This window comes from Stenella coeruleoalba (genome assembly GCF_951394435.1).
Source record: "Stenella coeruleoalba genome assembly, chromosome: 4".
In the NCBI taxonomy this organism is placed as follows: domain Eukaryota; kingdom Metazoa; phylum Chordata; class Mammalia; order Artiodactyla; family Delphinidae; genus Stenella; species Stenella coeruleoalba.
This window is the reverse complement of record NC_137149.1, coordinates 137,070,425-137,095,553: the sequence shown is the minus strand read 5'-3', so window position 1 is coordinate 137,095,553 and position 25,129 is coordinate 137,070,425. Positions and strand designations below refer to the sequence as shown.

Sequence of the window (25,129 nt, the reverse complement as noted above, 5' to 3'; positions counted from 1 at the left end):
ATCCATTCATTCAGTATATATTACAATGAAGGTCTATAGTGTCAGGCACACTTCTAGCTTAAGGGTAGTTGGGGAGAATCGCAGACATGGGTGCTGACTGGATGGATCTAGCAGTCAATACTGTTTTCTTGATTTTAGATCCAAAGAGTTGTTCTTGTACACTAGGATTGATCTGCCTTGATCATTATTTTTAAGGAAAGGATTTGACAACTGATGGTAATCAAAACCTATCTGAGCATACAATATCCAGTTGTATTTATTGCTTTGCTTCCAGATTATGAATTCTAGCACTCACCCCTTGTTCAGTTTGCTGAGGGATGTTTTTCTTTTAATCAAAAAGTAATTTTAGTAAAATGTTCTCTAAAATATTTAGTTTTTGTTAGTTTTAAAAAAATTGTGGTAAAATATAAAAATTAGACATTTTGGGCTTCCCTGGTGGCGCAGTGGTTGAGGGTCCGTCTGCCGATGCAGGGGACGCGGGTTCGTGCCCCTGTCTGGGAGGATCCCACATGCTGCTGAAAGGCTGGGCCCGTGAGCCATGGCCGCTGGGCCTGCGCGTCTGGAGCCTGTGCTCCGCAACCGGAGAGGCCGCGGCAGTGAGAGGCTGGCGTACAGCAAAAAAAAAAAAAAAAAATAGACATTTTAACCATTTTTAATTGCACAATTCATTAATTGCATTAAGCACATTTTCATTGTTGTGCAGTCATTACCACTATCCTTTTCCAGATGTTTTTCATCATCCCTGCATAAAATCTACACTTTTAAGTATTAGAGAAATAGTGGTTGTTTTCTTTCTTTCTTTTTTGGGCCTAGTCTCACCTGTCTTCCAACAGCTCAGTATTCATTGTGATCTGCTTGTACTTACTGAATTCTAAGCTTGTCATTTTAATTAGAATGGTTCCTTTTGATTTGTACTTGTTCCATGTTTCTGAGTATCTATTAAAATTGTATCATCTTTCATTTTACTGTCATTTTATATTTGTTTGCTCCTTTTGGAGCAATGAAATAGATACACATGAAGTTTGAAGGAGATCAAACTAAATGTAAACATGTAGAAAATTTTGTAAAAAGGGAAAAAAAGATTGGGGATTAAAGATCGTGGTACACAAAAGAGTCTGACAGTCTCAGACACAACTGGTTTTCGTCCCCTCGTTCTAAATGCCTGGAGCAGGAAGCACAGCCAGCATAAAAGATATTTGGGCCTGTGATCTTAAAGAATTCAGTCCCTCAAACGCTGGATATGAATTGGACTCAACAGGAAGGATAGTTCAGTAGATCCTCCATCTGTATTACTCTTTGTGCTCAAACAAAAATACAGCTGTTTAAAGAGTTTTAAAAGTTATTTCTAAAAGAGTATTAAATACCCTATTCATATTACTTTCTTTTTTTTTCCTGCTAAAATGTAGTTGCCTTGCCTACTTCTCTTCCTTATTTGTAACAATCACACACTACTGTTATACAGTAAAGAAATGGAGGACTTATCAGGGACCTTTTCTCAGACAATTAGTTCAGTTTTTTAGAAAACAAATAAGAATTTAAGGAAATAAGTATGAAAGTCATTTGAATTTTAACTTTACCTGTTAAGCAAGATAATTTGTATTACTTTGTCTAATAGTATATTAATATACTTCTCTTTTGATATAACAAAAGTATAATTTTCGTCTGTGTTTATTTTTAAAGAGTGACAATTCTAATGAAATATATTTTTTACAGCTAAAAGATGGCGGCAAAGCATCCCAGGCAAACGTAAGAATAGGTGATGTGGTTCTCAGCATTGATGGAATAAGTGCACATGGCATGACTCATCTTGAAGCCCAGAACAAGATTAAGGGTTGTACAGGCTCTTTGAATATGACTCTGCAAAGGTAAATTGCTTTTTGTTTGGCTCTGAGAGAAAAGACAACACTGAGGAATGTGTTTTCGTGTGTCTGATTCATGGTGTTAACTAAGAAGCAGTTTCTGTTGCCATTGTTTCAGGTGGGTAAATAAAAAATAGAATGGCTTTTAAATTGGGTAATTGAGCAGTATGAGAATTGGTGAAAGCTTTGGATTATAAGGCATGTATTCACATACGCATAAAGATTGTGTGTGCAGTTTCAGAGAGTTTAAGAATTCCTGAAATTTCTCAATGGAGTGCAGCCTAAGAATTCTTGTTACGGGGTAAAACTCTTGGCCTTAATATTCTGGGCAGTATATTAGGGGTATTCTTTTAAGATATGATTTGGCTTTTCTTAGTATGTCCTTTTCCCTTTCTTTCCCTGGGTAGAAAAACAGAATTTTAATATACTCATTTGAAGTCCAAATTTTCTGAACTCAGTTTGGCTTCAATTTAAAAATAATCATCTCATTGATTGTACTATATCAGATCTTTTCAGCATCCCAACATTTGAACTGTATTGAGATCACCTGGATTGCTTGTTAAAAATAGTGATAGGGCTTCCCTGGTGGCGCAGTGGTTGAGAGTCCGCCTGCCGATGCAGGGGACATGGGTTCGTGCCCCGGTCCGGGAAGATCCCACATGCCGCGTAGCGGCTGGGCCCGTGAGCCATGGCCGCTGAGTGTGCGCGTCTGGAGCCTGTGCTCCGCAGCGGGAGAGGCCACAGCAGTGAGAGGCCCGCGTACCGCAAAAAAAAAAAAAAAAAAAAAAAAAAGTTGTGATAGGAATCAGAATATCTGGAAGTAAGGACCAAGAATTATATATGAATAAGTTTTCTATGATTATTATGAAATATGAAGTTAGAACTACTGCAGTGTCTTGGGTTGAGGGGAAGGGAGGAGAAAGAGGGGATAGAGGGAGGGTGATTGAATGATGGCTCTGAACCTTTAGGTTTATAAGGAAGTAGCTATCATTTACCAGGTGGTCATGGAGGGTTTTAAGCAAGTCTTGCTTTTGATAATTACATAAGTGTTCTCTGGTCTATAAATTTTGGAAAATGCCATTTTCCCCAAAAACGTCTCATAGGCTTCCGTAAATTGTTGTCTTTATTATAAATCTTTAAGAGGGGAACAACATGCCATACCTTCCTAACACTTATAGCTAAGAAACCTTTTTTTTCTTGGAGTCTCTCCTGGGAGTATTTAAAGGATATATACAGGGCAAATTATATGTACTTGTCTGGAAGAGTATCAATTTGGTCTTAAAACTGAATAGGAAAAATTTAGAAAAACTTAGACTTATAGATTTACTTTGTTGTAGCATGACTTTCTGACCAGTTTTCTTTTGGGGGAGTGTGTGTGTGTCTGTGTGTGAAATTGCTTTCAGTGGAACTGTTGAATCAAAGGTCATGTGTATTTAAAATTTGAAAGCTATTAGCTATACATTTTAATTCATAGAAAAGTGATCAATGAGAAAAAATAACCTTGCTAAAAAGTCCTGTTTCGATAGTATCCTTTCTGTTCTATATATTTAGACATGTAACACAAAAATTGTTACTAATTAAGTGAAAATAGTCATTTTTACTCATAGGCATTTTTGCTAAGTATGAATTTTGAAAGGAAACCAAGAAGTCAAGAAGCTTAACTTGTCTGAGATATCAACAAAGCAAAACAAATACAGATGATGTTGGGCTGTTTCTCAAATTCTAAAGTGAAAGTTTATGTAGGGTATAATCTTTCCTTCTGGGCTGTGTATCATTTCTTTCATAGTAGCCTACTTGTTTTCACATTGTGCTCCCTATTTTACAACCTAGGACTCAGTATCTTATTTTCTATTGACAGCACTTCTGGTTCCATAAAAGTAGATGAAAACCAGATGTTACCCTGTTTGGATGAATTTGCAATTTAAGTAATCTGCTACTGACTCTAATACAGATTCTTTTAAGCTACTTGAATACAAAATCTGACAAACCAACTTGTTATAAACATTTGGAGATACTACTTAATCTTATCTTCGTATTTCTGAATATGGATATTCAGAGACTCAAACTATGAGAGAGAATTTTAGAGTCCTGTTGTTATTCATTGTTATTCTCCTTAAGGTTTTGAACACTTCTTGTGTTAGGTAATGTCAGCCTAAAAGAGATTTGCGTTTAAGAGAATTCATGGTATAACATTGACAGTACTACTGAAGAAAGACTTTTTGTTTTTTATGGAAAAAATAAAACTTTGAAGAGTTATCATCAATTCTTCCCTATACCAAAGCCATTTTCTTCTTAAGTTCTCTCTTTCTTATATCAGAGCAAATATTTTTTCTTCCACTTATTTCTGAGTTTGAACAACAGCACCCTTAATTGGCCTCCAGTCACCTTACCCTCTTTATTCCATCTGTCACCAGCCAAACTGCTGAGCATTCTTCTTCCAAATTGAGTGACCCACAACAGTATTTTCTCTGTGTAACTGTTTTCTTCATGAATATCTAGGTATTTTCCTTTACAGACTAGTCTTAGTCCAGTTTCCCTAGAAACAGAATCTGAGATGGTATTCATATGCAAATGATGTATCAAGAGAGTTCTTTCACATGTTACTTAAAAGGGAATAAGTCAAGCGGGATTGGGAAGAAGAAGAAACTGAGATGAGGAAGGGTTTGGTTTCATTGGATGTCTAGCCTCAGCTTGACCCAGGAGGGAACTTTGGAACAAAATTGTACCATAGAGTCTGTCTTGCCTTGAGGCAAGGGAACTGGGCTTTTGTCCCCTCTCCCCTTCATTCGTTACTTATTGACCACCAGCTGTCCTGGAAATATGTGTGTGTGCAGGAGTGCAGAAGAGGTCTAGGAGGTAGCTTCTGTTACTTCCACAGGAAGTTGCTGGTATGAACCATTAGCAATGCAGGGAGCACCTTTGGGACTGGATGTACCAAACCAGTCGAAGGGTTCCAGAGGACCCAAGCTGGGCACCAGTAGCACGTGCTGTGAGATTCCTTCCAGACTGGAGTCCTTTGCTCAGAGGATTAGGCTCTCTGTGACCCAGGCACACTCAGATTGTCCTCCCCCTAGGACTTCCCTGGCAGTCCAATGGTTAAGACTCTGTGCTCCCAGTTCAGGGAGCGATAGTTCGATCCCTAGTCAGGGATATATGCCGCCTGGTGCAGCCAAAAGTTTAAAAAAAAAAGAAAAAAAAGAAAGATTGTCCTCCCCAGATCATCACTACTCGTCAGCAAATACCATTTTTCCATTTAAGGTAGGTTTCTTACTGTCCCTCACATGCCTTTTTTGTCCTCTCATGAAATTTGCTTCATCTGGAATGCCCACCCACCTTTTCACTGCCAATACATACCTCCACCTCCACAAATCCCATATCAAACCTCATCATCTACCCATGGTCTTTTCTTACTATTGCAACTTATTCATTTTTTTCCCCTCTAAACTCTTATGACAAGTTTATACCGCTCGACTCAGCGTTTAATTGTACACTAGGTATAACCAGGAATGACAAGGCAGATTCCATGAATCATATACAAATAAACCTCACTGGTTAATAGTCATACCTAATACTGCCTATGTAATTAACTAATTATTCTGTTTCACCAACTAGACTCCTTGAAAGCAAAGACCTTGTTTTTTGTGCTATTTGTATTTGGCATCTTGTATAGTTTTGTGCTTTTAGTGTCTAATAAATATTTGATGGGCACCAGCATTATTTCTCAAACTTGGCATCATTTATTTATTCCACAAATGCTTTTTGAGCTATTGCTATGTGCCAGGCACTGTTGTAGATGCTGGGGACATTCAGCAGTGAGCAAAACAAACAAAATCCCTGCCTCCTTGGTGCTGACCTTTTAGTGAGCAGAGGCAGACAATAAACAAGTTAAGTAATGGGAATTCCCTGTCTGTCCAGTGGTTAGGTGCTTTCACTACTGAGGCCCAGGTTGGATCCCTGGTCAGGGAACTAAGATCCCACAAGCCGGGCGGCACAGCCATAAATAAATAAATAAACAAACAAGTAAGTAAAAATGTATAGTATATCACATGGAGGTGGTAAGTGCCTTGGGGAAAAATAAAGCATGTAAGGGACATAGGGAATGCAGGGGTAGGAAATTGCAATTTAAAATAGAGTGGTCGGGGGCTTCCCTGGTGGCGCAGTGGTTGAGAGTCCGCCTGCCGATGCAGGGGACACGGGTTCGTGCCCCGGTCCGGGAAGATCCCACATGCCGCGGAGCGGCTGGGCCCGTGAGCCATGGCCGCTGAGCCTGCGCGTCCGGAGCCTGTGCTCCGCAACGGGAGAGGCCACAACAGTGAGAGGCCCGCGTACTGCAAAAAAATAAAATAAGAGTGGTTGGGAGAGCCTCAGTGAGAAGGTTATTGGATATCTGGGTCACGAGTGTCCCCGGCAGAGGGAAGAGCTGGTGCAGTGGTCCTGTCAGGAGGCCAGTGGGCCCGGAGCAGAGGGGGTGAAGGCAGCAAGGTCAGAAGTGAGGTCAGAGAGATAGCAGGAAGTGAGTGGAGATGGGACAGTACTTGTAGGACCCATGCGTCACTGCAGTATTTGTAATCGACTTTAAATTTTCCTGGGCCTGTAGAAAGTTGTGAGAAAGCCTTGAAGAGTTATAGCTGCTTGGCCAGCTCTACAGCAGGATTTGGGAGAGAGGTGGTTTCATTATTGGAAAGGGGCTAGAAGGAAGAGCAGACCAAGCCTCACCCCAGTCTTGATAGCCATGGCACTGCCTTTTTCTTCTAGTGCGGTAGAAATACTGGACGATTACCACTTCTTCTGATCTCCACCCAAGAACCCCCAGCAGGAGACTATGACAGAGAAAACCCATCTTTTTTTAATTAATTAATTAATTAATTAATTAATTTTTGGCTGCGTTGGATCTTCGTTGCTGTGCGTGGGCTTTTTCTAGTTGCGGTGAGCGGGGGCTACTCTTTGTTGCAGTGCATGGGCTTCTCATTGCAGTAGCTTCTCTTGTTGCAGAGTATGGCCTCTAGGTGTGCAGGCTTCAGTAGTTGTGGCACGTGGGCTCAGTAGTTGTGGCTCGTGGGCTCTAGAGCGCAGGCTCAGTAGTTGTTGTGCACGGGCTTAGTTGCTCTATGGCATGTGAGATCTTCCCGGACCAGGGCTCGAACTCGTTTCGCCTGTATTGGCAGGCAGATTCTTAACCACTGTGCCACCAGGGAAGTCCCCCATCTTTGTTTTTGTTTCGTGAATTTTTTTTGTATTAAGTATTATTGTTATATATTTGTTCATTTTATATATATATATATTTAATTGACCTCTTGTTTAAGCCCAACCTCAAAATCCTAAAATAAGGTTTAGATAAGAAAAGGTAAGATAAAGATACTTGCTTGCATAAGGTTATTTTGGAACTTTTTTTTCAATCTTGTCTTATTTGGGGGTATGTAATAAAGCAAACATATGCTCTCTCATTGATATCCTAAAAAAATAAGACTTGACTCACTATATTCTAGTATCTAATGAATATAGAGGTGTGGAAGATTTCATTTTGATTTCTTTTATCGTTGGGAAAGATGGGAAAATATTTTTTTCCCCCTGAAACTGGCACTGATTCTAAGAGTGCTACAACTGGACAATGAAAAATTCTATTTGAAATTATTTTTCCTCTTGGGAGAACAGGCAAATAGTAGTGTGCTTGTTTTTAAATATCAAGTGCTTTTTGCCTATGCTTTTGATCCACGTCAAAGTGGATCATTTTAACAATTACATTATTTCAGCTAATAATAGAAGAAGACTACTTTCTGAAGCTTTGATGTCAAATAAATCTATGAACTATATTAGAGTTGGAGTCTATGAATAAGATTTTTAACTATTTCATTTTATTTCATTAATTCTTTGCATAACATAGATAAACTTGCTACTGACTTACTGTATGAATTGGGGTAAGGTGCTGAACTTCTGGGCCTTAATTTTCTTGACTATAAAATGAGGTCATGAGTGATTTCTAAGTTCTCTTAAATTCTGGTTCTTGTTCTGGTTTTTTAGCTGTAAATGGATAAGTTCCCTAAAGTTTGCTATTAGATCAGACTAATGTCAGTTTGCTTGTTTTGGCTGAGAGAATCAGGAAATTGGACTTTCTTCACTGGAGTTATCTTAAACCATGCCAGGTTAGCAAAGTGACTTGTACTACCCTGCCGACTTCAAGGTGAAAGGTAGGTCAGCTGGATATTCAAACAGAACTTAATCATAAAAAAATACTTTATATACTTGTCCTTATTTTATATTTTAAAATTAATCCTTTCAGAATCACAGAGAATATATATAACTTTCTAATCTTCCTTGTTTTTTACATTATCAGTAGTGGCATATCTGTGGGTTTATTTACTTATTTACTTTGGTTCCTTAAATTTCATTTAGTGTATAACTTGTTATGATTGGAAGTGAAAGATCTAGAAGGATTGAGTTTTGAAAAATATTGATGTACTCTCTGCCTCCCCCTTCTTCCTCATCCTTCAAACAGCAGAAAAATTGTCAGAGGTCCGGTAACTACTACTAATGAATGACAGACTGGAATAATTTAATAGGCACAGTGAGTTACAAAAAGAAAAGAAGTAGCTGTGGTACCAGACTGAAGCTATTAGCCATCTTTTGTTTCATTTTAATGGATTGCTTAACATCCTGTTACTGTTAACTTTAATGAGTTCACCTCTGCTCTTTCTTTCACTATTAGCACAGAGGCAAGATATTAAAAAATACTTTTTAAAATCCAAGTTTTCAGTTCTCTATCTGGGATGTTTCAATTCATGTGAATTAAAAGACATTTAGTTCGATTACCTTTTCATTTAATTGGAGTTGCACATTATCCCACCTCAGGTTCCTTTTTTCCCCCGGTATTTCACATACTTTTTGAATGTGTTTTCTGCAATAGAGGTTTTACTGTTTGTTTGTTTGTTTGATTGTTTGTGTTGGTTTTAGTTTCATTTTTTAATTCTTTTCCAGAAGGACTGTCTGATTAATCCTCCCTCTCCCTCATTAAAATTAGAAGTGCTGCTTAGGAAAGGGGATGAGGACAAGCAGGCATTGACATCTCTTTTGTGCAAGTCTTTTTTTTTTTTTTTTTTTGCGGTATGCAGGCCTCTCACTGTCATGGCCTCTCCCTTTGCGGAGCACAGGCTCCGGACACGCAGGCTCAGCGGCCATGGCTCATGGGCCCAGCCGCTCCGCGGCATGTGGGATCCTCCCGGACCGGGGCACAAACCCGTGTCCCCTGTATCAGCAGGCAGACTCTCAACCACTGCGCCGCCAGGGAAGCCCTGTGCAAGTCTTTTCACATATACATTTAATCCTTCTATCAGTCCATTGAGAAAGGAGTTAACATACCCATTTTTCAGATGATTAATTTATGGTTTTGAGGGTTTATGTGACTTGCATAACAAACCCAGGTCAGTTCAAAGACTATTTCCTTCCCCACTTTCTTATAGCTAGGACTTAGTGACTATAGTCTCCTAATAAAATTTGATAAGACAGGATAGTAATTCAGTAGGGGTAACTCTTTGACTCTTTCACTTGTAGGCAACAGTGTCTCTGTTTTCACACTCACCTGTTGGTATTCTGTAATAAATATTATGCCTAAATTATTTTCTATGTGTTTCGTAGACCCTGTAGGTTAGAATAAAAGTAAAAGAGAAAAAGGAGGCTAAATAGGTTCACGGGTCACTAGATAGGAGCATTCATTTGGATACTGACTTGTATATATGGTTGCCTGTCCTAAGTCATAATATCATCTTTTATTTTTCCCTCCCAAGTTTATAAGCCTGTTGACTATATTTGCTAAATTATTACTGTATTAAAGTTTGAAGACTTTGTTCTTCAGCAGGCTTCTGTGTATGCATCCCATGAGTAACTAAGGATTCAGCAATTTAAAAAAATACGTTTTTAAGACTATTTGCTCAATATGACACTGACTGGAAAAGATACCAAAACTGTCCATCAACAGACATGGAAGAGAAGTATTTCTCTTCTGTGTCTTTTTCTTCAATTCAGTAGGGATAAAGATTGCTGAAAATGAACTTGAAGGCTCAAATTAGTACATCTTGTTTGATAGTCTGTAGCAATTTGAATATCGGTTCATCGGGGTGTATTTTGCATTTTTAAATTCTTCCCTGAACTTTCCCTCTTGAAAGTGCTCAGTTATCTTATATAAATTTATGTATTTAATTTTTGGCTGAGTTGGGTCTTCGTTGCTGCGCGCAGGCTTTCTCTATAGTTGCTGCGAGCCAGGGCTAACTCTTCGTTGCAGTGCACAGGCTTCTCATTGCGGTGGCTTCTCTTGTTGGAGAGAACGGGCTCTAGGCACGCGGGCTTCAGTAGTTGTGGCATGCGGGCTCAGTAGTTGCGGCTTGCGGACTCTAGAGCGCAGGCTCAGTATTTGTGGTACATGGGCTTAGTTGCTCCGCAGCATGTGGGATCTTCCCTGACCAGGGCATGAACCCGTGTCCCCTGCATTGGCAGGTGGATTCTTAACCACTGTGCCACCAGGGAAGTCCCTTTTATTTTTAACTTTTATTTTTTAACATAAAAGTCTTATTTATTTTTCTAAAGGAAAAATTACTTCAGTTATAATCCTTTGGGGAAAAAATCCTAGGAAATAATATATTTAAAGACATGTTTAAAGCTTTATTGTAAAATTTTAATTTGTAGAACATTTCATCTGTGCAGAATTTTTTTTTTTTTTTTTTTTTTTTTGCGGTACTCGGGCCTGTCACTGTTGTGGCCACTCCCATTGCGGAGCACAGGCTCCGGACACACAGGCTCAGCAGCCATGGCTCACGGGCCCAGCTGCTCCGCGGCATGTGGGATCTTCCTGGACCGGGGCACGAACCCATGTCCCCTGCATCGGCAGGCGGACTCTCAATCGCTGCGCCCCAGGAAAGCCCTCATCTGTGCAGAATTTTTAAACGAAACCATGAAATAGAGATATAAAGAAGGGGAAAGGTAATAAAACTGACTTTGAAGTTAAACAAACTTGGTGCAAACCTTGATTCTACCACTTGTCTAGCTTAGGCAAGTTACATAAGTGAGTTTCCGTTAACCATTTGTAAATGGGCATAGTAATAACTTGTAAAGATTATTACAAGTAATAACTTGCAAAGATTAAATAACAAATGTAAAGAACCTAGGATATAACAGAGATAAGTTTTCTCTTCTTTCTTCCTATTTCTCCAGTATAAGTAAGTATTAATATAGTATCCATTGTAAAGTTACTTCCAGGAGGTTATATTTATTTTGTTTCTTAGCAACAAAATGGGTGTGACTGGAGGGAAATAGGGAGAAAATGAGAGAGCAGTCGGGTAGGTAGTTATCTTGGAAAGTCAGAAAGATGATTATGCAAGTGTTAGAAGAAAGGATTGTTTAGTCAAGTGAGTGGTTTTTGATCACACAGTTGTAATTAAAGCTTTTTAAAAGCATGAGGGGATACAAACATTATGCTGAGTGCCAGCTAACTACTGCTTTGGTTAAAAACTCTCAACCAGTAATTTATGGCAGCGAAGAGAAACCAGTACATACCTAGTCTTCTTTTTTCTGCTGATTCCTCTTGTTCTCCTTAGAGGAAAAAATGCAGGTGTAATTCTCCTGTACTGTGGGTTAAGCCAGAAAGACAAACAAACAAAACAAGTGTTTTTTCTGTCACTCTCCCATCCAAAATCATGTGTATTCCCTTTAAAGTAATTTAAATTAGTTAAATTGCTAACTTTTGGACTGTGTTAGGATACTTTTAGAAATAATTTTCTCTTGTAACTTCTCATCAACACTACCATTACTTAATTAGTTGAAAAATCTCATTATGTTCCAAATTTTTGAACATTGGACTTCTCTAGATTTACCTTATGACCAGAAGCCATAAGGGGTAGATATAAAGAGAGTGATTTATGATTTCTGCCTTTAATGAACTTATATCTATTTATTAGGACATTCATTGAGATAAGAAGACACAGAAAGTGTAACAGGGGTTCAAAGAGGACAAGATCTCATTGAAACGGAAAGCCTTCCTGGAGGTGCTGCATCTTGGGCTAGGCTTTGATGAGAAGGCCATCTCAGATGGAGGTGGCCAGTCCCCAGGCACCTGTAGGGAGGAGTATGTGAACCAGTTGGAAATGGAGAGATAAGAATAAGAGTTAGATTCAAATAGTGCTTTGCAGAGTCTTAGACACTGAGATATTAAAAGTTTTGATCAGAAAAGTGACATTTTCTGGATAATATTTAGTGAGATAGCTTGGAAGAAGGTGGAGAGGCGAGGCAGGGAGACTGGTCAGGCAAGTATTACAGTAACGTGGCTATTTGCGGGCTTGGAGTGGAAAACAGAGGAGAAATGGGAGAAATGAGAACTTGTGAACAGGAGTTCTGAAAGCCACAATAATGGTGTGGATATGAGGGAAGAGGGAAAAACCGAAGACAGCTCAGGTGCTCAGCCTGCTGGACCCAGGCTCCGTTCTCCTTTCATCTTCCCCTCGTTCCTCTTCTCACTGGAGCCTGGCTTCTGCCGCTGTCATGTCACTGAAACTGACGCTTGGACGTCTCACAGATTCCTCAAGCTCAACTGGTCAAAACTGAGCTCCACACTGCGTGTCACCAATTTGCATCTCCTGCTGCGCTTATCTTGGTGAAGGGCCCACCATCCACCCTGTTACCAGATCAGAAAGACTCATTCCTTGCTGAACCTCCCACGCCCATCTCTAACCACCTGTTCAGTACAATTTGCATAGATCTCCAAGCACACTATGAATAGAATAGAATAAATTAGCATGGCCTCAGGGTGGGTTGGTGGGGAGAGACACAACTCCTAGCCCTAATGCCTATATCTTAAACAGAAAGGTTTAAGGTCCATCTAATTGAACAGTTGCTGTGCTGGTCGCTGGGGAGGGAAAGGAAGTCCTCACACATGCCCTGTAGGAGCTCACAGGGTAGAGCAGTGGTTGCTGACCTTAAATAAGGACCTTTTTTTTTCAATGTCAAATATTTCATGGGCAACCCTTCCCCCACCATGTTAAGATAACAATTATTTTTAAAGTAACTGCAGATTTTGTAAATATTGTATTGCAGTTTTAAATGAAGAGGAAGTTTTTTTACATTTATGTATAAGAATCTACATTTATTTAAAAATCCAAATATATAATACATGATTTAAGCAGACTTTAGTACATAGATGAATTCATGAATCATTTGTGAAAACTTAGAACTGTGTGCCTGTTACCTCCAGCTGCTTCAAGTGTGGTTCACAGATTGGGAACCACTGGTCAGAAACATTTAAGCCATTTGGAAGTAGAGAGACAGGGGAGCAGAGACATCCACAGGGAAGGCGAGACTGAGGAGAGACCGCATGAGGATGGGGAGGGAAACAAAGACAGAAAGACACAGACTGCAGGACCGTTGAAGGAGTAGAGTAACAGGAGAAGATTCTCCTGGTCACATCGGCTTATAGCAGATTAAAAGGACCCATGGTTCCACAACATCGGGTTCTACCAAATTTACCTTCAGTATCATTTTAAGAAAAAAAGCTAATTTCAGAGTTTAAGAGGAGAAGCATACAGTTATTTCCTTGTATAAAAAGGAATAGCTGAGAAAGATGTAACATGCACCCTAAGTGGAAAGAATATCATGCCCAACTTTTGAAGGGAAGAAATAATATTCTATTTTTACACGCTCCAGTGCCTATCACCGTGGCTTGGACATAGAAGATACTCAGTAAATAGTTATTGCCTTGAGTAGTAGAGACTGCTACTTTTAAAAATACAGTAATTTTTCTACTTTTGCATAACAAATTGAGAAATAATTTATGAGGAGTTATTAGTGAGGTAGAGTGACAGACTGGTCATTCTTGTGTTTTGAATGGCAGCAGTCTCCTTGGAATTCAAAATAAACATGTTGTCCATTGCATTGAGAGCTTTTGAAAGGATTGAAATTCAGGTCACTCCCAACTGTTTCCAGCGGCTGTTGTTGCTATTAGGGTCTCAAAGGCTGAAATAGCTTAGGCTTTATATGAGTTGGAAAGTAAACAAGAGTGAAGGGCTGTGCAGAGCACAAGCAGCAGAGTATTTATACAGTTGAACTTTGCAGCTTACTTTTTCTTTCATGTATTTCAAAGGCTGTATTTTCCTAGTAAACCAGCTTTATAAATAGATTTCTAAATATTACTAGTCCTAATAATTTCTTTTATCAGCTATGATCCCTATTAACATTTGCTCTGAAATTTAAAGCATATGAAAGTCTTTCATTCATCTGTTTGTTGTATGTATGAATTTTAATTTCTTGTATAATACAGCAGGAGTTCATTTCTACATTACAATAAAAATCCATAGATGATAATCTTGAGTTCAGTGACCTCCCTTACAATCGAGTCTGCCTTTATCTTGACTGTTGTGGCTGAAGTTTATGGCACTGTTTTCCTGTGTAATTCATCCTGTTACAATGAATATGAGGGGCTTTCCAGATTCTTTTGTTTTATTGGAATTTTGTCATATAGACTGTGTTTTGAAATAGTGGATTATTTATTAGTCCAGAATGTTTTTGTTATCCTGAGGATATGTCTGGTCACTAAGTTATTCTTAAAATTAAGAAAAGTATTTTTGTATTTGAAAGCTAAACTAGTTAACTGCCTCTTTCAAACTAGGATTCTAATCTCTTTGACATACTGAAATATAGAACATCTCTTTTATAGATTTCATAGATTCTGTAACGTTCACGTAGATTTCATTTTCTAATGAGAACCTCTTTACTTTAGTAAGGCAAAGAGTTATGTCCAAGGGATCAAAGTGAATTGTTCCTTTATTGAAAGTTTGCTGTGATGTTTTTGATTTTTATGTGTAATTTTTATTGCTATATAATATTTACAGTTGAATTATTTTAGTATTATGCAGAAAAGTGTTCATTTTTATTTTCCCTTTATAGAAGCTTATATGGGTTATAGCAATATTCATGTTCCCAAGGACTTTAGATAATAGTTTTTCTTCTGAGATATCTGATGGAAAAAGTGTTAAAGTTGCTAGGGATGTCAGTGTTCATAGCAGCATTATTTACAATTGCCAAGGTATGGAAGCAACCTAAGTGTTCATCGACTGATAACTGGATAAAGAAGATGTGGTATATATACACAATGGAATACTACTCAGTCATAAAGAGGAATGAAATCTTGTCATTTGCAGCAACACGGATGGACTTGGAGGGCATTATGCTAAGTGAAATAAGTCAGACAGAGAAAAACAAATACTGTATGGTATCACTTATATGTGGAATCCAAAAAAATACAATGAAGTAGTGAAAACAAACAAAAAAGAAGTAGACTCACAGATACAGAGAACAAACTTGTAACCACAAGTTTGCCAGTGGGGCGAGGGAAGGGGGAGGGGCAATATAGGGTAGGGGATTTAAAAAAGGGTTATTATGGGATTATATGAAGTCACGTGTGTGAAACTTTTGAAAATTATAAAGCACTCTAGAATTTAAAAATAAAATACCAAACACTTAAAAAAAAAGTTCCTAGGAATGCTATTTCAGTCATGTTTCTTAGTACACAGTAGGAATTTAGCAAGTAAAGCATATTAAAGAAAAAGAAACTGGAATTTTAAAGTTCTACTCCAACAAGTTACTAAGCTAGGAACTTTGTATACTTTAGTCATTTAATCTTCACAGCTGTTATTGTGGCAGATATTGATATTATCACTGTACTTTACAGGAAAGTTAAGTAAATACTTCAAAGTCACACAACTTGTAAGTAAGCCAGAAGTCAAGCTCAGATCTGTTTCCCTCCTAATATAATGATTTTTCTACAATGTTACACTGTCTCTTTAAACAAAGGAATTTAAAAAATATTTTTATTGTACAATCATCGTAATACATGTTGTCTAAAAGTTCATTTTGCTTTTCCAAATACAGCACAAAATAAGCATTTTTGCCATTAACTTTGTTTGATATTCCAGTAAATTTCAAATTCCATGGAAAATACTAGCAAGGAGTCAATGCTCTTTGAAAAATTTGCTTTTTTAGAAACTCACAGAATATTCTAGCGGTAATATTACCTCATTCATTCCTTTAGCAGCTCTAATGTATACATTTTCTGGGTAAATTAGAGCAGCTTTAATAATACCTTCATCTGTGGAACAGTTTTTCAGTTGAATTAAAATGCATGGCTAAGTTCAAGTATAGGGAACAGACTTTGTAGGTTCACAGTATTTTAGAGTTTGAAGCAACTCCAGCTGTCAACCTGTGGAGCCGTTAGTCCACCTACACAATTTGTCTCTTTTTGTATTTCAAAATTTCTTTTTGATGTGTGTAAAAAATACCTACGGTGACCACTCTGTGACAGTCGTGACACTGCGTTGGAGTTGTACAGCAGAGGAGCTGAGGTCAGCCTATGAGCTGAACCTCCGCACCCCAGCACCTTTCACCTGGCTCTGCTCTTTTCTCATGTGTTTTGTGGTCTAATTACAATGTTCTCTTAGGTCTCTCATCGGTATCTTAAGCCGAGAGTGGGAAATAATGCTGGATTTAGTGGTAAATTGGTTTATAGGAAATACCGTAACTGTTAAACAAACCAATATGTTTCCTCTTTTCTCTAATCTTTTCTCCTACTTTCTTTAAGTTGCTTATCTTCCTGCATTTCTTTCTTTCTTTGGAGCCTTAAAATCCCTCCTCTTGACTCTAAGGTGTCAAAATGTCCTCCCCAAATTATACATGTCTGGTGCTTGAATAAACCTTATGTAATTGAGCTACAGAAATAAGTAAAATGTTTATGTTGTTTCAGTGGATATCGAGACCTTAGAGACACTATGATACAGCCACCTTCACCTCACCGCCCCTCCCCCACCGTAACACACACACACACACACACACACACACACACACACACACGTGGGATGAGTGGTGATGGCAGGAAGGAACAGAGTAGCATTGTTCAAGCACCTGAAGTTTCAAATTCTGAAAAGGAAGAATTGTTTAGACTAAGGGCAGTGAGAAAGTTTGCCGGGACCCCAGGGAAGAGAGATCCTAGTTCAGGGTGATTCCATGATTAAAATACAGGGCAAGTTATAAGTTAGTACAAAAAGAACTCTGTTTTCTCAGGAATCAAATGAGATGAGCTGTCCTGGAGGTTAAAAGGACTGTACAAACTTCAGCAAGATGTGCATGAGTGACAAGATGAACTGAGTTTTCTGTAACTTGTGCTTATGCATGTGTATCTATATGTAATACCAAATTCATACCCCCAATTCCTTTGTAGTGTAGAAAACTTTGTAGTGTAGTGAAAGGAACTTTGTAGTGTAGAAAACTTTAGGCTGCTGAGTGAATGTGTTGACTAAAGAGGACATTTATGAGAATGGAGAAATGTCGGGGAATCTTGGGGCCACTGAGGCCATGATGTATGGGAGAGAGAGCGCCCTCTTTTCCTCCCTCCCTTTCCCCCTTTCTTCTGAAAGCGTATGTTTAACTATAGTTAAATATATGGGCAGTGACTATGCTAGGATCAGGGACTAAGTAGAGTAAATGCATCTCTTAGTTCAAGAAGCCCCTAATGGGAAGAAGCAGACATTTTTATAATACAGGTAAGTGATGGTCAGAATGCAGGTGTGTACAAGTAGCATCTGGGACGTAGAGGAAGGAGTCAGAAGGAGGCAGAGAAGATATTCCATGAGCTAAGGCATGAGTCGAAGCTTGAATTTAGAATCGGGGCTTGCCGGGGGGTCAGCAGTAGGAAGAGAGAGGGGCATTCTAGGTAGAGAGGGCGGCACACCCTGCTCTGAGAACTTGCCAGTAGTCCACTATGGCTGAAACGTAGTTTTTTGTTTGTTTGTTTGTTTGTTTTTGCGGTACGCGGACCTCTCACTGTTGTGGCCTCTCCCGTTGCAGAGCACAGGCTCCGGACGCGCAGGCTCAGCGGCCATGGCTCACGGGCCCAGCCGCTCCGCAGCATGTGGGATCTTCCCGGACCGGGGCACGAACCCGTGTTCCCCTGCATTGGCAGGCGGACTCTCAACCACTGTGCTACCAGGGAAGCCCTGAAACGTAGTTTTTGAGAGAACAGGAGGAGTAGGACATGGTTAGAGGGCTCAGAGGGTTCGGGTTATTCTAAAAGGTGCTTAGCTGCCATAAGTCACATTTTGAATTTTGGTTCTTCGTCAGTGGGAAACTGTGGGAGAGTTATTGGCAATAATATGTTTAAAAATAATAGATTATTGAGTAGGTACTGTATGTCAGGCATCCTTTTAAATGCTTTACGCATAACTCATTTAATCCTTTCGAGAACCTGCGAGGCTTAGATGCGGTTCTTCTTCTTCTATCGAAGATAAGGCAAACTGTGCCTGCACTCAGCTGCGGAGTCAGGAGCCCAGGCGTTCGGGCTGCGTGCAGGATGTGTAGGGCCTGGAGAGGAGGATGCCAGTCAGGAGACCGTTCACAGGTGCAGGTGGGAGCTAGTGAAGGCCTGGGCTGGACAGAGGTGGTGAGAGTTCTGCTGCTGGTGAGGAAGAAAGTTCCAAAACTGCTTGGGTAACTTTCTGGTGAGCAGCTATGCTGATTCCGGTCTTCCTGCCTCCTCGCTTATTGCTTCTTTCTCCCATTTAGAACTTGATTCTGTTCCTTCTGTTTAGTTCTCCTCTCTTCTCTCTTCTCTCCTGTTAGTAATGCTTATTTCCTCATTCTTTTAACAAATATTTGTCAGGTTTTTAGTTGGTGTGAGGCTACATTAATTACTGTGCAGTTACAGAAAAGAAAATAAAAGAGAGAGACACACACAGTCCCTGCCTTAACGAGGTGTATGACAGGTCAGATAAGTGCAGAACCTGTAATTCGAGTCACTGTGAGAGGGGCCATCAGAATGATACAGACTTCTGGGAAAGCCATGGTTATTTGTATGGTTCATCTTCTGTTTGTATTTCTTAAGCGATTTGAGGGATTCATCTGGGCTGAGGAGGTCTACAGTTCCCTAGCTTCTCAAAGGTCAGAGCTGGGCCCCTCATTGAGCCATTATGTAGCTATTTTTAGGGGCATAGAAGACTTACTGTCTGTGTCTTCTCCTCTTCTGTCTCTTACATGGAGATTTGTCATTGGCTATAGGGTCTCCTCAGGATGATCTCATCGCCAGATCTTTAACTTAATTATATCTTCAAAGACCCGTTTTCTAAATAGGTAGCATTCACAGGGTCTGGGTATAAGAACATGGACATATCTTTTTGAGGACCACCATTCAATCCACTACAGGTGCATATTCTTATTACCCCAGTTTTCCAGGGAGGCTCTGAGTGAGTGAGGGGTAAATCCATTATGAGCAGAAGCTTTACCTCTCCACAACCTCCGGACGCGCAGGCCCAGCGGCCATGGCTCACAGGCCCAGCCGCTCCGCGGCATGTGGGATCTTCCCGGACCAGGGCACGAACCCGCGTCCCCTGCATCGGTAGACGGACTCTCAACCACTGAGCCACCAGGGAAGCCCTCTGCTCTGTTTTTAGATGATCTGTTTTGAAGTATTACCTGTATGATAGCTAGTCTTTTATTTAATTAGGAATGAATTCACGCTTGGTAAGTTTTTTCTGCTTGTTGCCTAGTATCTGTTTTGGGACATATAAGCGTAAGATTCATTGATGAATTCTCTTGATAAAGACTGGAGTTACTGTGCCATGGGTAACTCCAGCAGAGAAGAGGCAACATAGACTGGTTTTTCTGGTTCAGCGGGACCAATCAGCAACCTCAGAGCTTTAACCCTGACTTCATCACTTACTAGCTCCAGGGCTATGAGCAAGTTACTTCCGCTCTTAAAACCTCAGTTTATTTACCCATAGATTAGGAATCTCTATTTTGTAGAGTAGATAGATTAGTCGAAAAACTAAACCTGAGCATTTAATAAGTAGTTTGCTAAATCAACTGTACTTCAGTTTAAAAAATTAGTTTGCCTAAATTAAGCATATTAATTTTTAAAAACTAATTCCAATGTCCATGAATTTTTACGGCTTGTTTCGCGCTCTTTACTAACAAAAGCTATACTTTTTAAACAGTTCTCTGTATCACAAATGATGGAGCTTGCTGCTTCTTTTTTTTTGGCTGCCCCACGCAGCTTGGGGGATCTTAGTTCTCTGACCAGGGATTGAACCCGGGCCCCCGGCAGTGAAAGTGTGGATTCCTAACCAGTGGACCGCCAGGGAATTCCCGGAGCTTGCTTCTTTAAATTAAAATTTTAATACATGAGCATCGTTCATTATCCATGTACATATATGGTATTTTTTAAAGCCTAGATAATATTTGCTTTACCTGTTTGTGGTATCTCCCTCAGCACACTTTGGTTTTATGGTTTGTTTTTTTTAAAGATCATTTCTCTTACCCAGTGCCTGACGCACATATCAAAAAGGTAGAAATTACAAGAAAGAATGTTGCTTAGGTCACAATATTGGATTATTGTACTCTCAGCATTTTGTGAGCGCTAGCTTCTTCCTGAGGAGACATTCTTGTTAAGGTTGGAGGTCACTGTTTCTTTTTAAGAGCCCTATGTTCCAATTCTAAATAATATTTCCTAGATGGAAAACATGACCATCTTTCATTTTATTGAGATGAATGTGCAGGCTCAGCGGATGCACAGGCTCAGCAGCCATGGCTGACGGGCCCAGCTGCTCCGCGGCATGTGGGATCATCCCGGACCGGGGCACGAACCCGTGTCCCCTGCATCGGCAGGTGGACTCTCAACCACTGCGCCACCAAGGAAGCCCTGCCCTTTTAAAGTAGATGTTTACTGAGAATACTGGATGCCGGATAAAACAAACTGCCCCAGTCTAGTCGTTCTTACTTATTCTTGTTTGTTTTTCACTTACTTATTCTTGTTATTCTTGTTGTGTAAGCCTATTTGATAATAAGGTTATGGTGCTTGGCTATATTTTTCATCTATTTTTCTGGTGAAAGGACTGATTTTTTTTTCAATATTGTCTTCTCTTATCCTATTAAATTCCTGACAACTGAGAAAATTTCAAAAATAGATATTTTAGAAAACAGTATTTTTTGAAACATGTCTTATTTTTTGGTGTTTTATAAAAACTTTTAGACTAGTCTTAACATAATCTGTCTTGAATAGAACTGTTGTTTAGATGATGCGAAACGCTGTGAAGTGGTAGGCCCAACTGAGTAGTATTTGTAAATATTTGTTTTCTACTTTTGTGCAGATAGTACAATAATAGCTGCAAAGTTTTTGACCATTAGCATTTATGATGCTTGCTTCGGGCAGAGTATATTATCACAGAGTTGAATGGAGTGATGGATTTTTAAAAAATTAATTAATTAATTAATTTATTCTTGGCTGCATTGGGTCTTCGTTGCTGCACGCGGGCGTTCTCTAGCTGCGGCGAGCGGGGGCTACTCTTCGTTGCTTTGTGCAGGCTTCTCACTGTGGTGGCTTCTCTTGCTGTGGAGCACGGGCTCTAGGCACGTGGGCGTCAGTAGTTGTGGGACGCGGGCTCAGTAGTTGTGGCTTGAAGGCTCTAGAGTGCAGGCTCAGTAGTTGTGGCGCACGGGCTTAGTTGCTTTGCGGCATGCGGGATCTTCCCAGACCAGGGCTCGAACCCGTGTCCCCCGCATTGGCAGGTGGATTCTTAACCACTGCGCCACCAGGGAAGCCCGAGTGATAGATTTTTTAAAATATTCTGACCCAAATGATATTGCATTACTCATACTGCTCCTGCTATTAATCTTTTCCTGGAGTAGAAAATGGTTTGTTCCTACCGCACCCCATTTAAACATCTTCACCCCCTCCTTCACACATACATAGACACCCATGTGTACACACCCACATTTCTAAGTGGATGTAACAATGTAGAAAAAGAAGATAAACTCCACTTAGAGAAGTATATGTAAGTAACAGTTTTCCTCTCTGCATTTACTTTTTCTTTAAATTGATATCAAACAAAAGCTACAGGCATACCTTGGCGATACTGTCGGTTTGGTTCCAGACCACCGCAATAAAGTGAATATTGCAATAAAGTGAGTCACACAAAATTTTTGGTTTCTCAGTGCATATAAAACTTATGTTTACACTATGCTGTAGTCTGTTACGTGTGTAATAGCATCATGTCCAACAATGTACATACCTTAATTAAAAAATACTTTATTGCTAAAATATGCTAACCATCCTCTGAGCTTTCAGCAAGCCATAGTAGTAAAAGATCATTGGTCGCAGATCACCATGACAAATATAATAATAGTGAAAAAGTTTGAAATGTTGTGAGAAATTACCAAAATGTGATGCAGAGACTCGAAGGGAAAAAGGCACCAATAGATTCACTGTTGGTGCTGTTGGAAAAAGGCACCAATAGATTCACTGGATGCAGGGTTGCGACAAACCTTCCATTTGTAAAAAACAAAGTGCAATAAAGCAAGACGAGGTCTGCCTGTATTTGGAAATCTTTTGGAGTTTGCTCTGAAAAGTTTCCAAATGTGTTGTTTTCTGTACCCTTACTCTTTAGGAAATACATTAATGGGTTTAATATTTAATCTGATATTAAATATAAATAAAAATTTCTGTTATTAATAGAAGATGTTTTGAAACATGTGTAGGTGTTCTTGATTATTTAACATCCCATCTATAATTTGAAGTAACTTTTAAAACATAAAACTAAATTTAATCTATGGTAAGAGATATGAAAGCATCAGGGATGTCAAATTTTTAAACTTGAATATTTTAGGATATTTTACACACACACACACACATTACTTATACTTTTTACTTAATATATTCAACCCTAACATTCCTTTTGGCAACAGGCCATTCCTTTTTCAAATCTAAATATGTAATGGATTTAAAGTATTAGAAATTGCATCTGGGTTTTGATGTGGTTATCTCAATTAGCATCGTAACATCTAGTTTTACGGTTACTGTTAGTGATTTTAGGCTTAAGGAAACAGCATTTATCAAAAGTTAGTGGTAAAACTTCAGTTACCCCCCAAACCTCAGGGCATAGCTAATTCTGAATAACTGAATTTTCTAGATAAATTGACATTAAATACCTCAATTCTTTTAAAATGTTTACTGTAACATTTTCATAGAAGTCTTTCAAAAATGATTTCTTTGTGTATTAGTTTCCTATTGAGGCTGTAACAAATTACCACAGACTTAGTGGCTGAAAAAATCCCACAAATTCATTATCTTACAATTCTGGAGGTCAGAAGTCCAAAATGGGTCTCACTGAGCTAAACTTACGGTGTTGGCAGGGTTGCCAGGGTTCTGGAGGCTCTAGGGGCAAGGATGTTCTCTTGCTTTTTCCACCTTCTAGGGGCTGCCTGCTTTCTTTGGCTCCCATTCTTTCCATCTTCCAAGGCGACAAAGACCACAGACTATATCTCACCTCACATCATTCTAACACTGACTCTTCAGCCTTCCTCTTCCATATTTAAGGACGCTTGTCATTACATTGGGCCCCCTGAATAATCCAGGATAATCTCCTTATTTTGAGATCATCTGATTAGCAGCTTTAATTCCACTTTAAGGGTACCTTAATTCCCCATTGCCACGTAATTTAACATTGTTTACAGGTCTGGAGATTAGGATAGGCACATCTTTGGGATGTCCATTTGGGCCATTATTCTTCCTACCACACTTTGCCTTCTTAAAGTGTCGAACCATATGTACTGAACTGACTGTAATTATGTAGATTGCACAAGATAGGAGGTCCGACTGATTTATTTTATCACCATCTACTGCCCCAAAGTGAAATTAAAAGTCCCTTGCAAGCTTCCTCAGCTTGGTTGCTGGGCCTTCTTTGTGGTTCACTAGTACTTTTTGTAGGTGACTATACTTCTGCAGACACAGTAGAGATTTTCTCTACCAGAGTCACTAAGGGCTATTTTTGTTGGGATACAGATCAGTGTTTTCACACCGCTTCTCACTCCTGGGAGGTACAGTGCTATTCAGTAATCTTTCATTTGTCCACTCTGTTTATTACCGAAAAGCCTGTTCCTGTCCTTATCATCACATCTCTCATCATCACCACGGTTGATGTATCTGCCTTCTGGTCACTTAGGGTGCCAGTTTTTTAAGACGTCTGATCTTTGTCAGATTCTAGTCTTGCCCTGGTCTTTTTGCTGTCTGCTGCACCCTTTGTTCTTCATATTTTTTTTTCCTTTGTGTACCAGAGTACTTTGTGTGTGTGTGTGTGTGTGTGTGTGTGTGTGTGTGTGTGTTAAGGTGAAGAAATGGAATTCTGAGTAATTTGCACAGTTACTCATCAATGGCTGATTCAGGATTTGAACCCAAGGTTACTTAATCCGGGAGAGCCCGGGCTTACCGCTCTATTGAATTGCTATCCAACGTTCATTCTAAACCCTGAGCTTTTTCTTTTGAAATCCGTTTGTCATGACATTTTAATGAAGACGGCTTTGCAACTAGAAGGGAGAAACTTACATTGAACATAATTTCATTTACTAGCAGGAAGATAGGAGTAAGATGGACTGATGCTTTCACTCTGCCTTGCCCCTTTAGAGGGCTGAAATAGGAAATCTGAGGGATGATAACTTTGTTTTAGCAGATTAAGTAGAAACAGTTCATATAAACCGAATTCTCAACTTGGGAAGAGATAAGGAATTGGGCTGTTTTTGTGACAGTCTTCTAAGGGAAGATAAGAGAGGAAATAAAGGGGTGAACTGAAAGACATCAGATATAAAGTGCCTGTTTACTCCCTGTGAGTCACTCACAGTATTCTGCTTTAAAAACATGTTAGGAATTCATCTAATCTCCTTCGAGGCACACCCACTTCCCTCTAAGCCTAGTACAGTTCACAGATAAATTGGTCTTTCTCAGCTCACCACTTTTGCTATGCAGTTACCTTGCCAGCGGTGATTTGATGTCCTCCGGCGGGCCAAACTTCCTATTCTGTCTCAGTTTCTTCCTTATATAAATGAGTACCTGATGACTAACAAATATTTTGCCCAATCCTGAATGTTCCATTGCCTTGGCAATATTTCTGGGAGCTGAAAGTCATCTAAGGTACTAAGTACACAGTGATGGTCACTTTGTCTTCTAATTCATGTTTTGCTTTATTTGGCCACTCTTCTTCGTTTCTACATTCTTGGTTTCCACAAATGATTATTTGCAGAAAACATCCATTTTCTGCATATTTGCTCTCTGTCCTAAAGTTTAGGACACTGTATGCAGAGTTAATTTTCCTTCATTTGCGTGCTTTTGTATTCTGTTTGGGCCAGTATAATGCCTGAACCTTCATATTCTTATGTACAGTGAGGAGATTTTATACGGAGCATATAGTTAGTTGCTAAATGACTTC

At 39.4% G+C, this 25,129-nt stretch overlaps 1 protein-coding gene across 2 annotated transcripts in view; it reads left to right on the top strand.

Moving 5' to 3' along the window:
* PDLIM5 (PDZ and LIM domain 5) overlaps nt 1-25,129 on the top strand; it is a 215,966-nt gene that overhangs the window by 63,632 nt on the left and 127,205 nt on the right. For both annotated transcript variants that reach the window (XM_079919693.1, XM_079919692.1), the window contains exon 3: nt 1,714-1,865. In XM_079919693.1, coding sequence (XP_079775819.1) covers nt 1,714-1,865 — 152 coding nt within the window. The remainder of the gene's footprint in view (nt 1-1,713; nt 1,866-25,129) is intronic.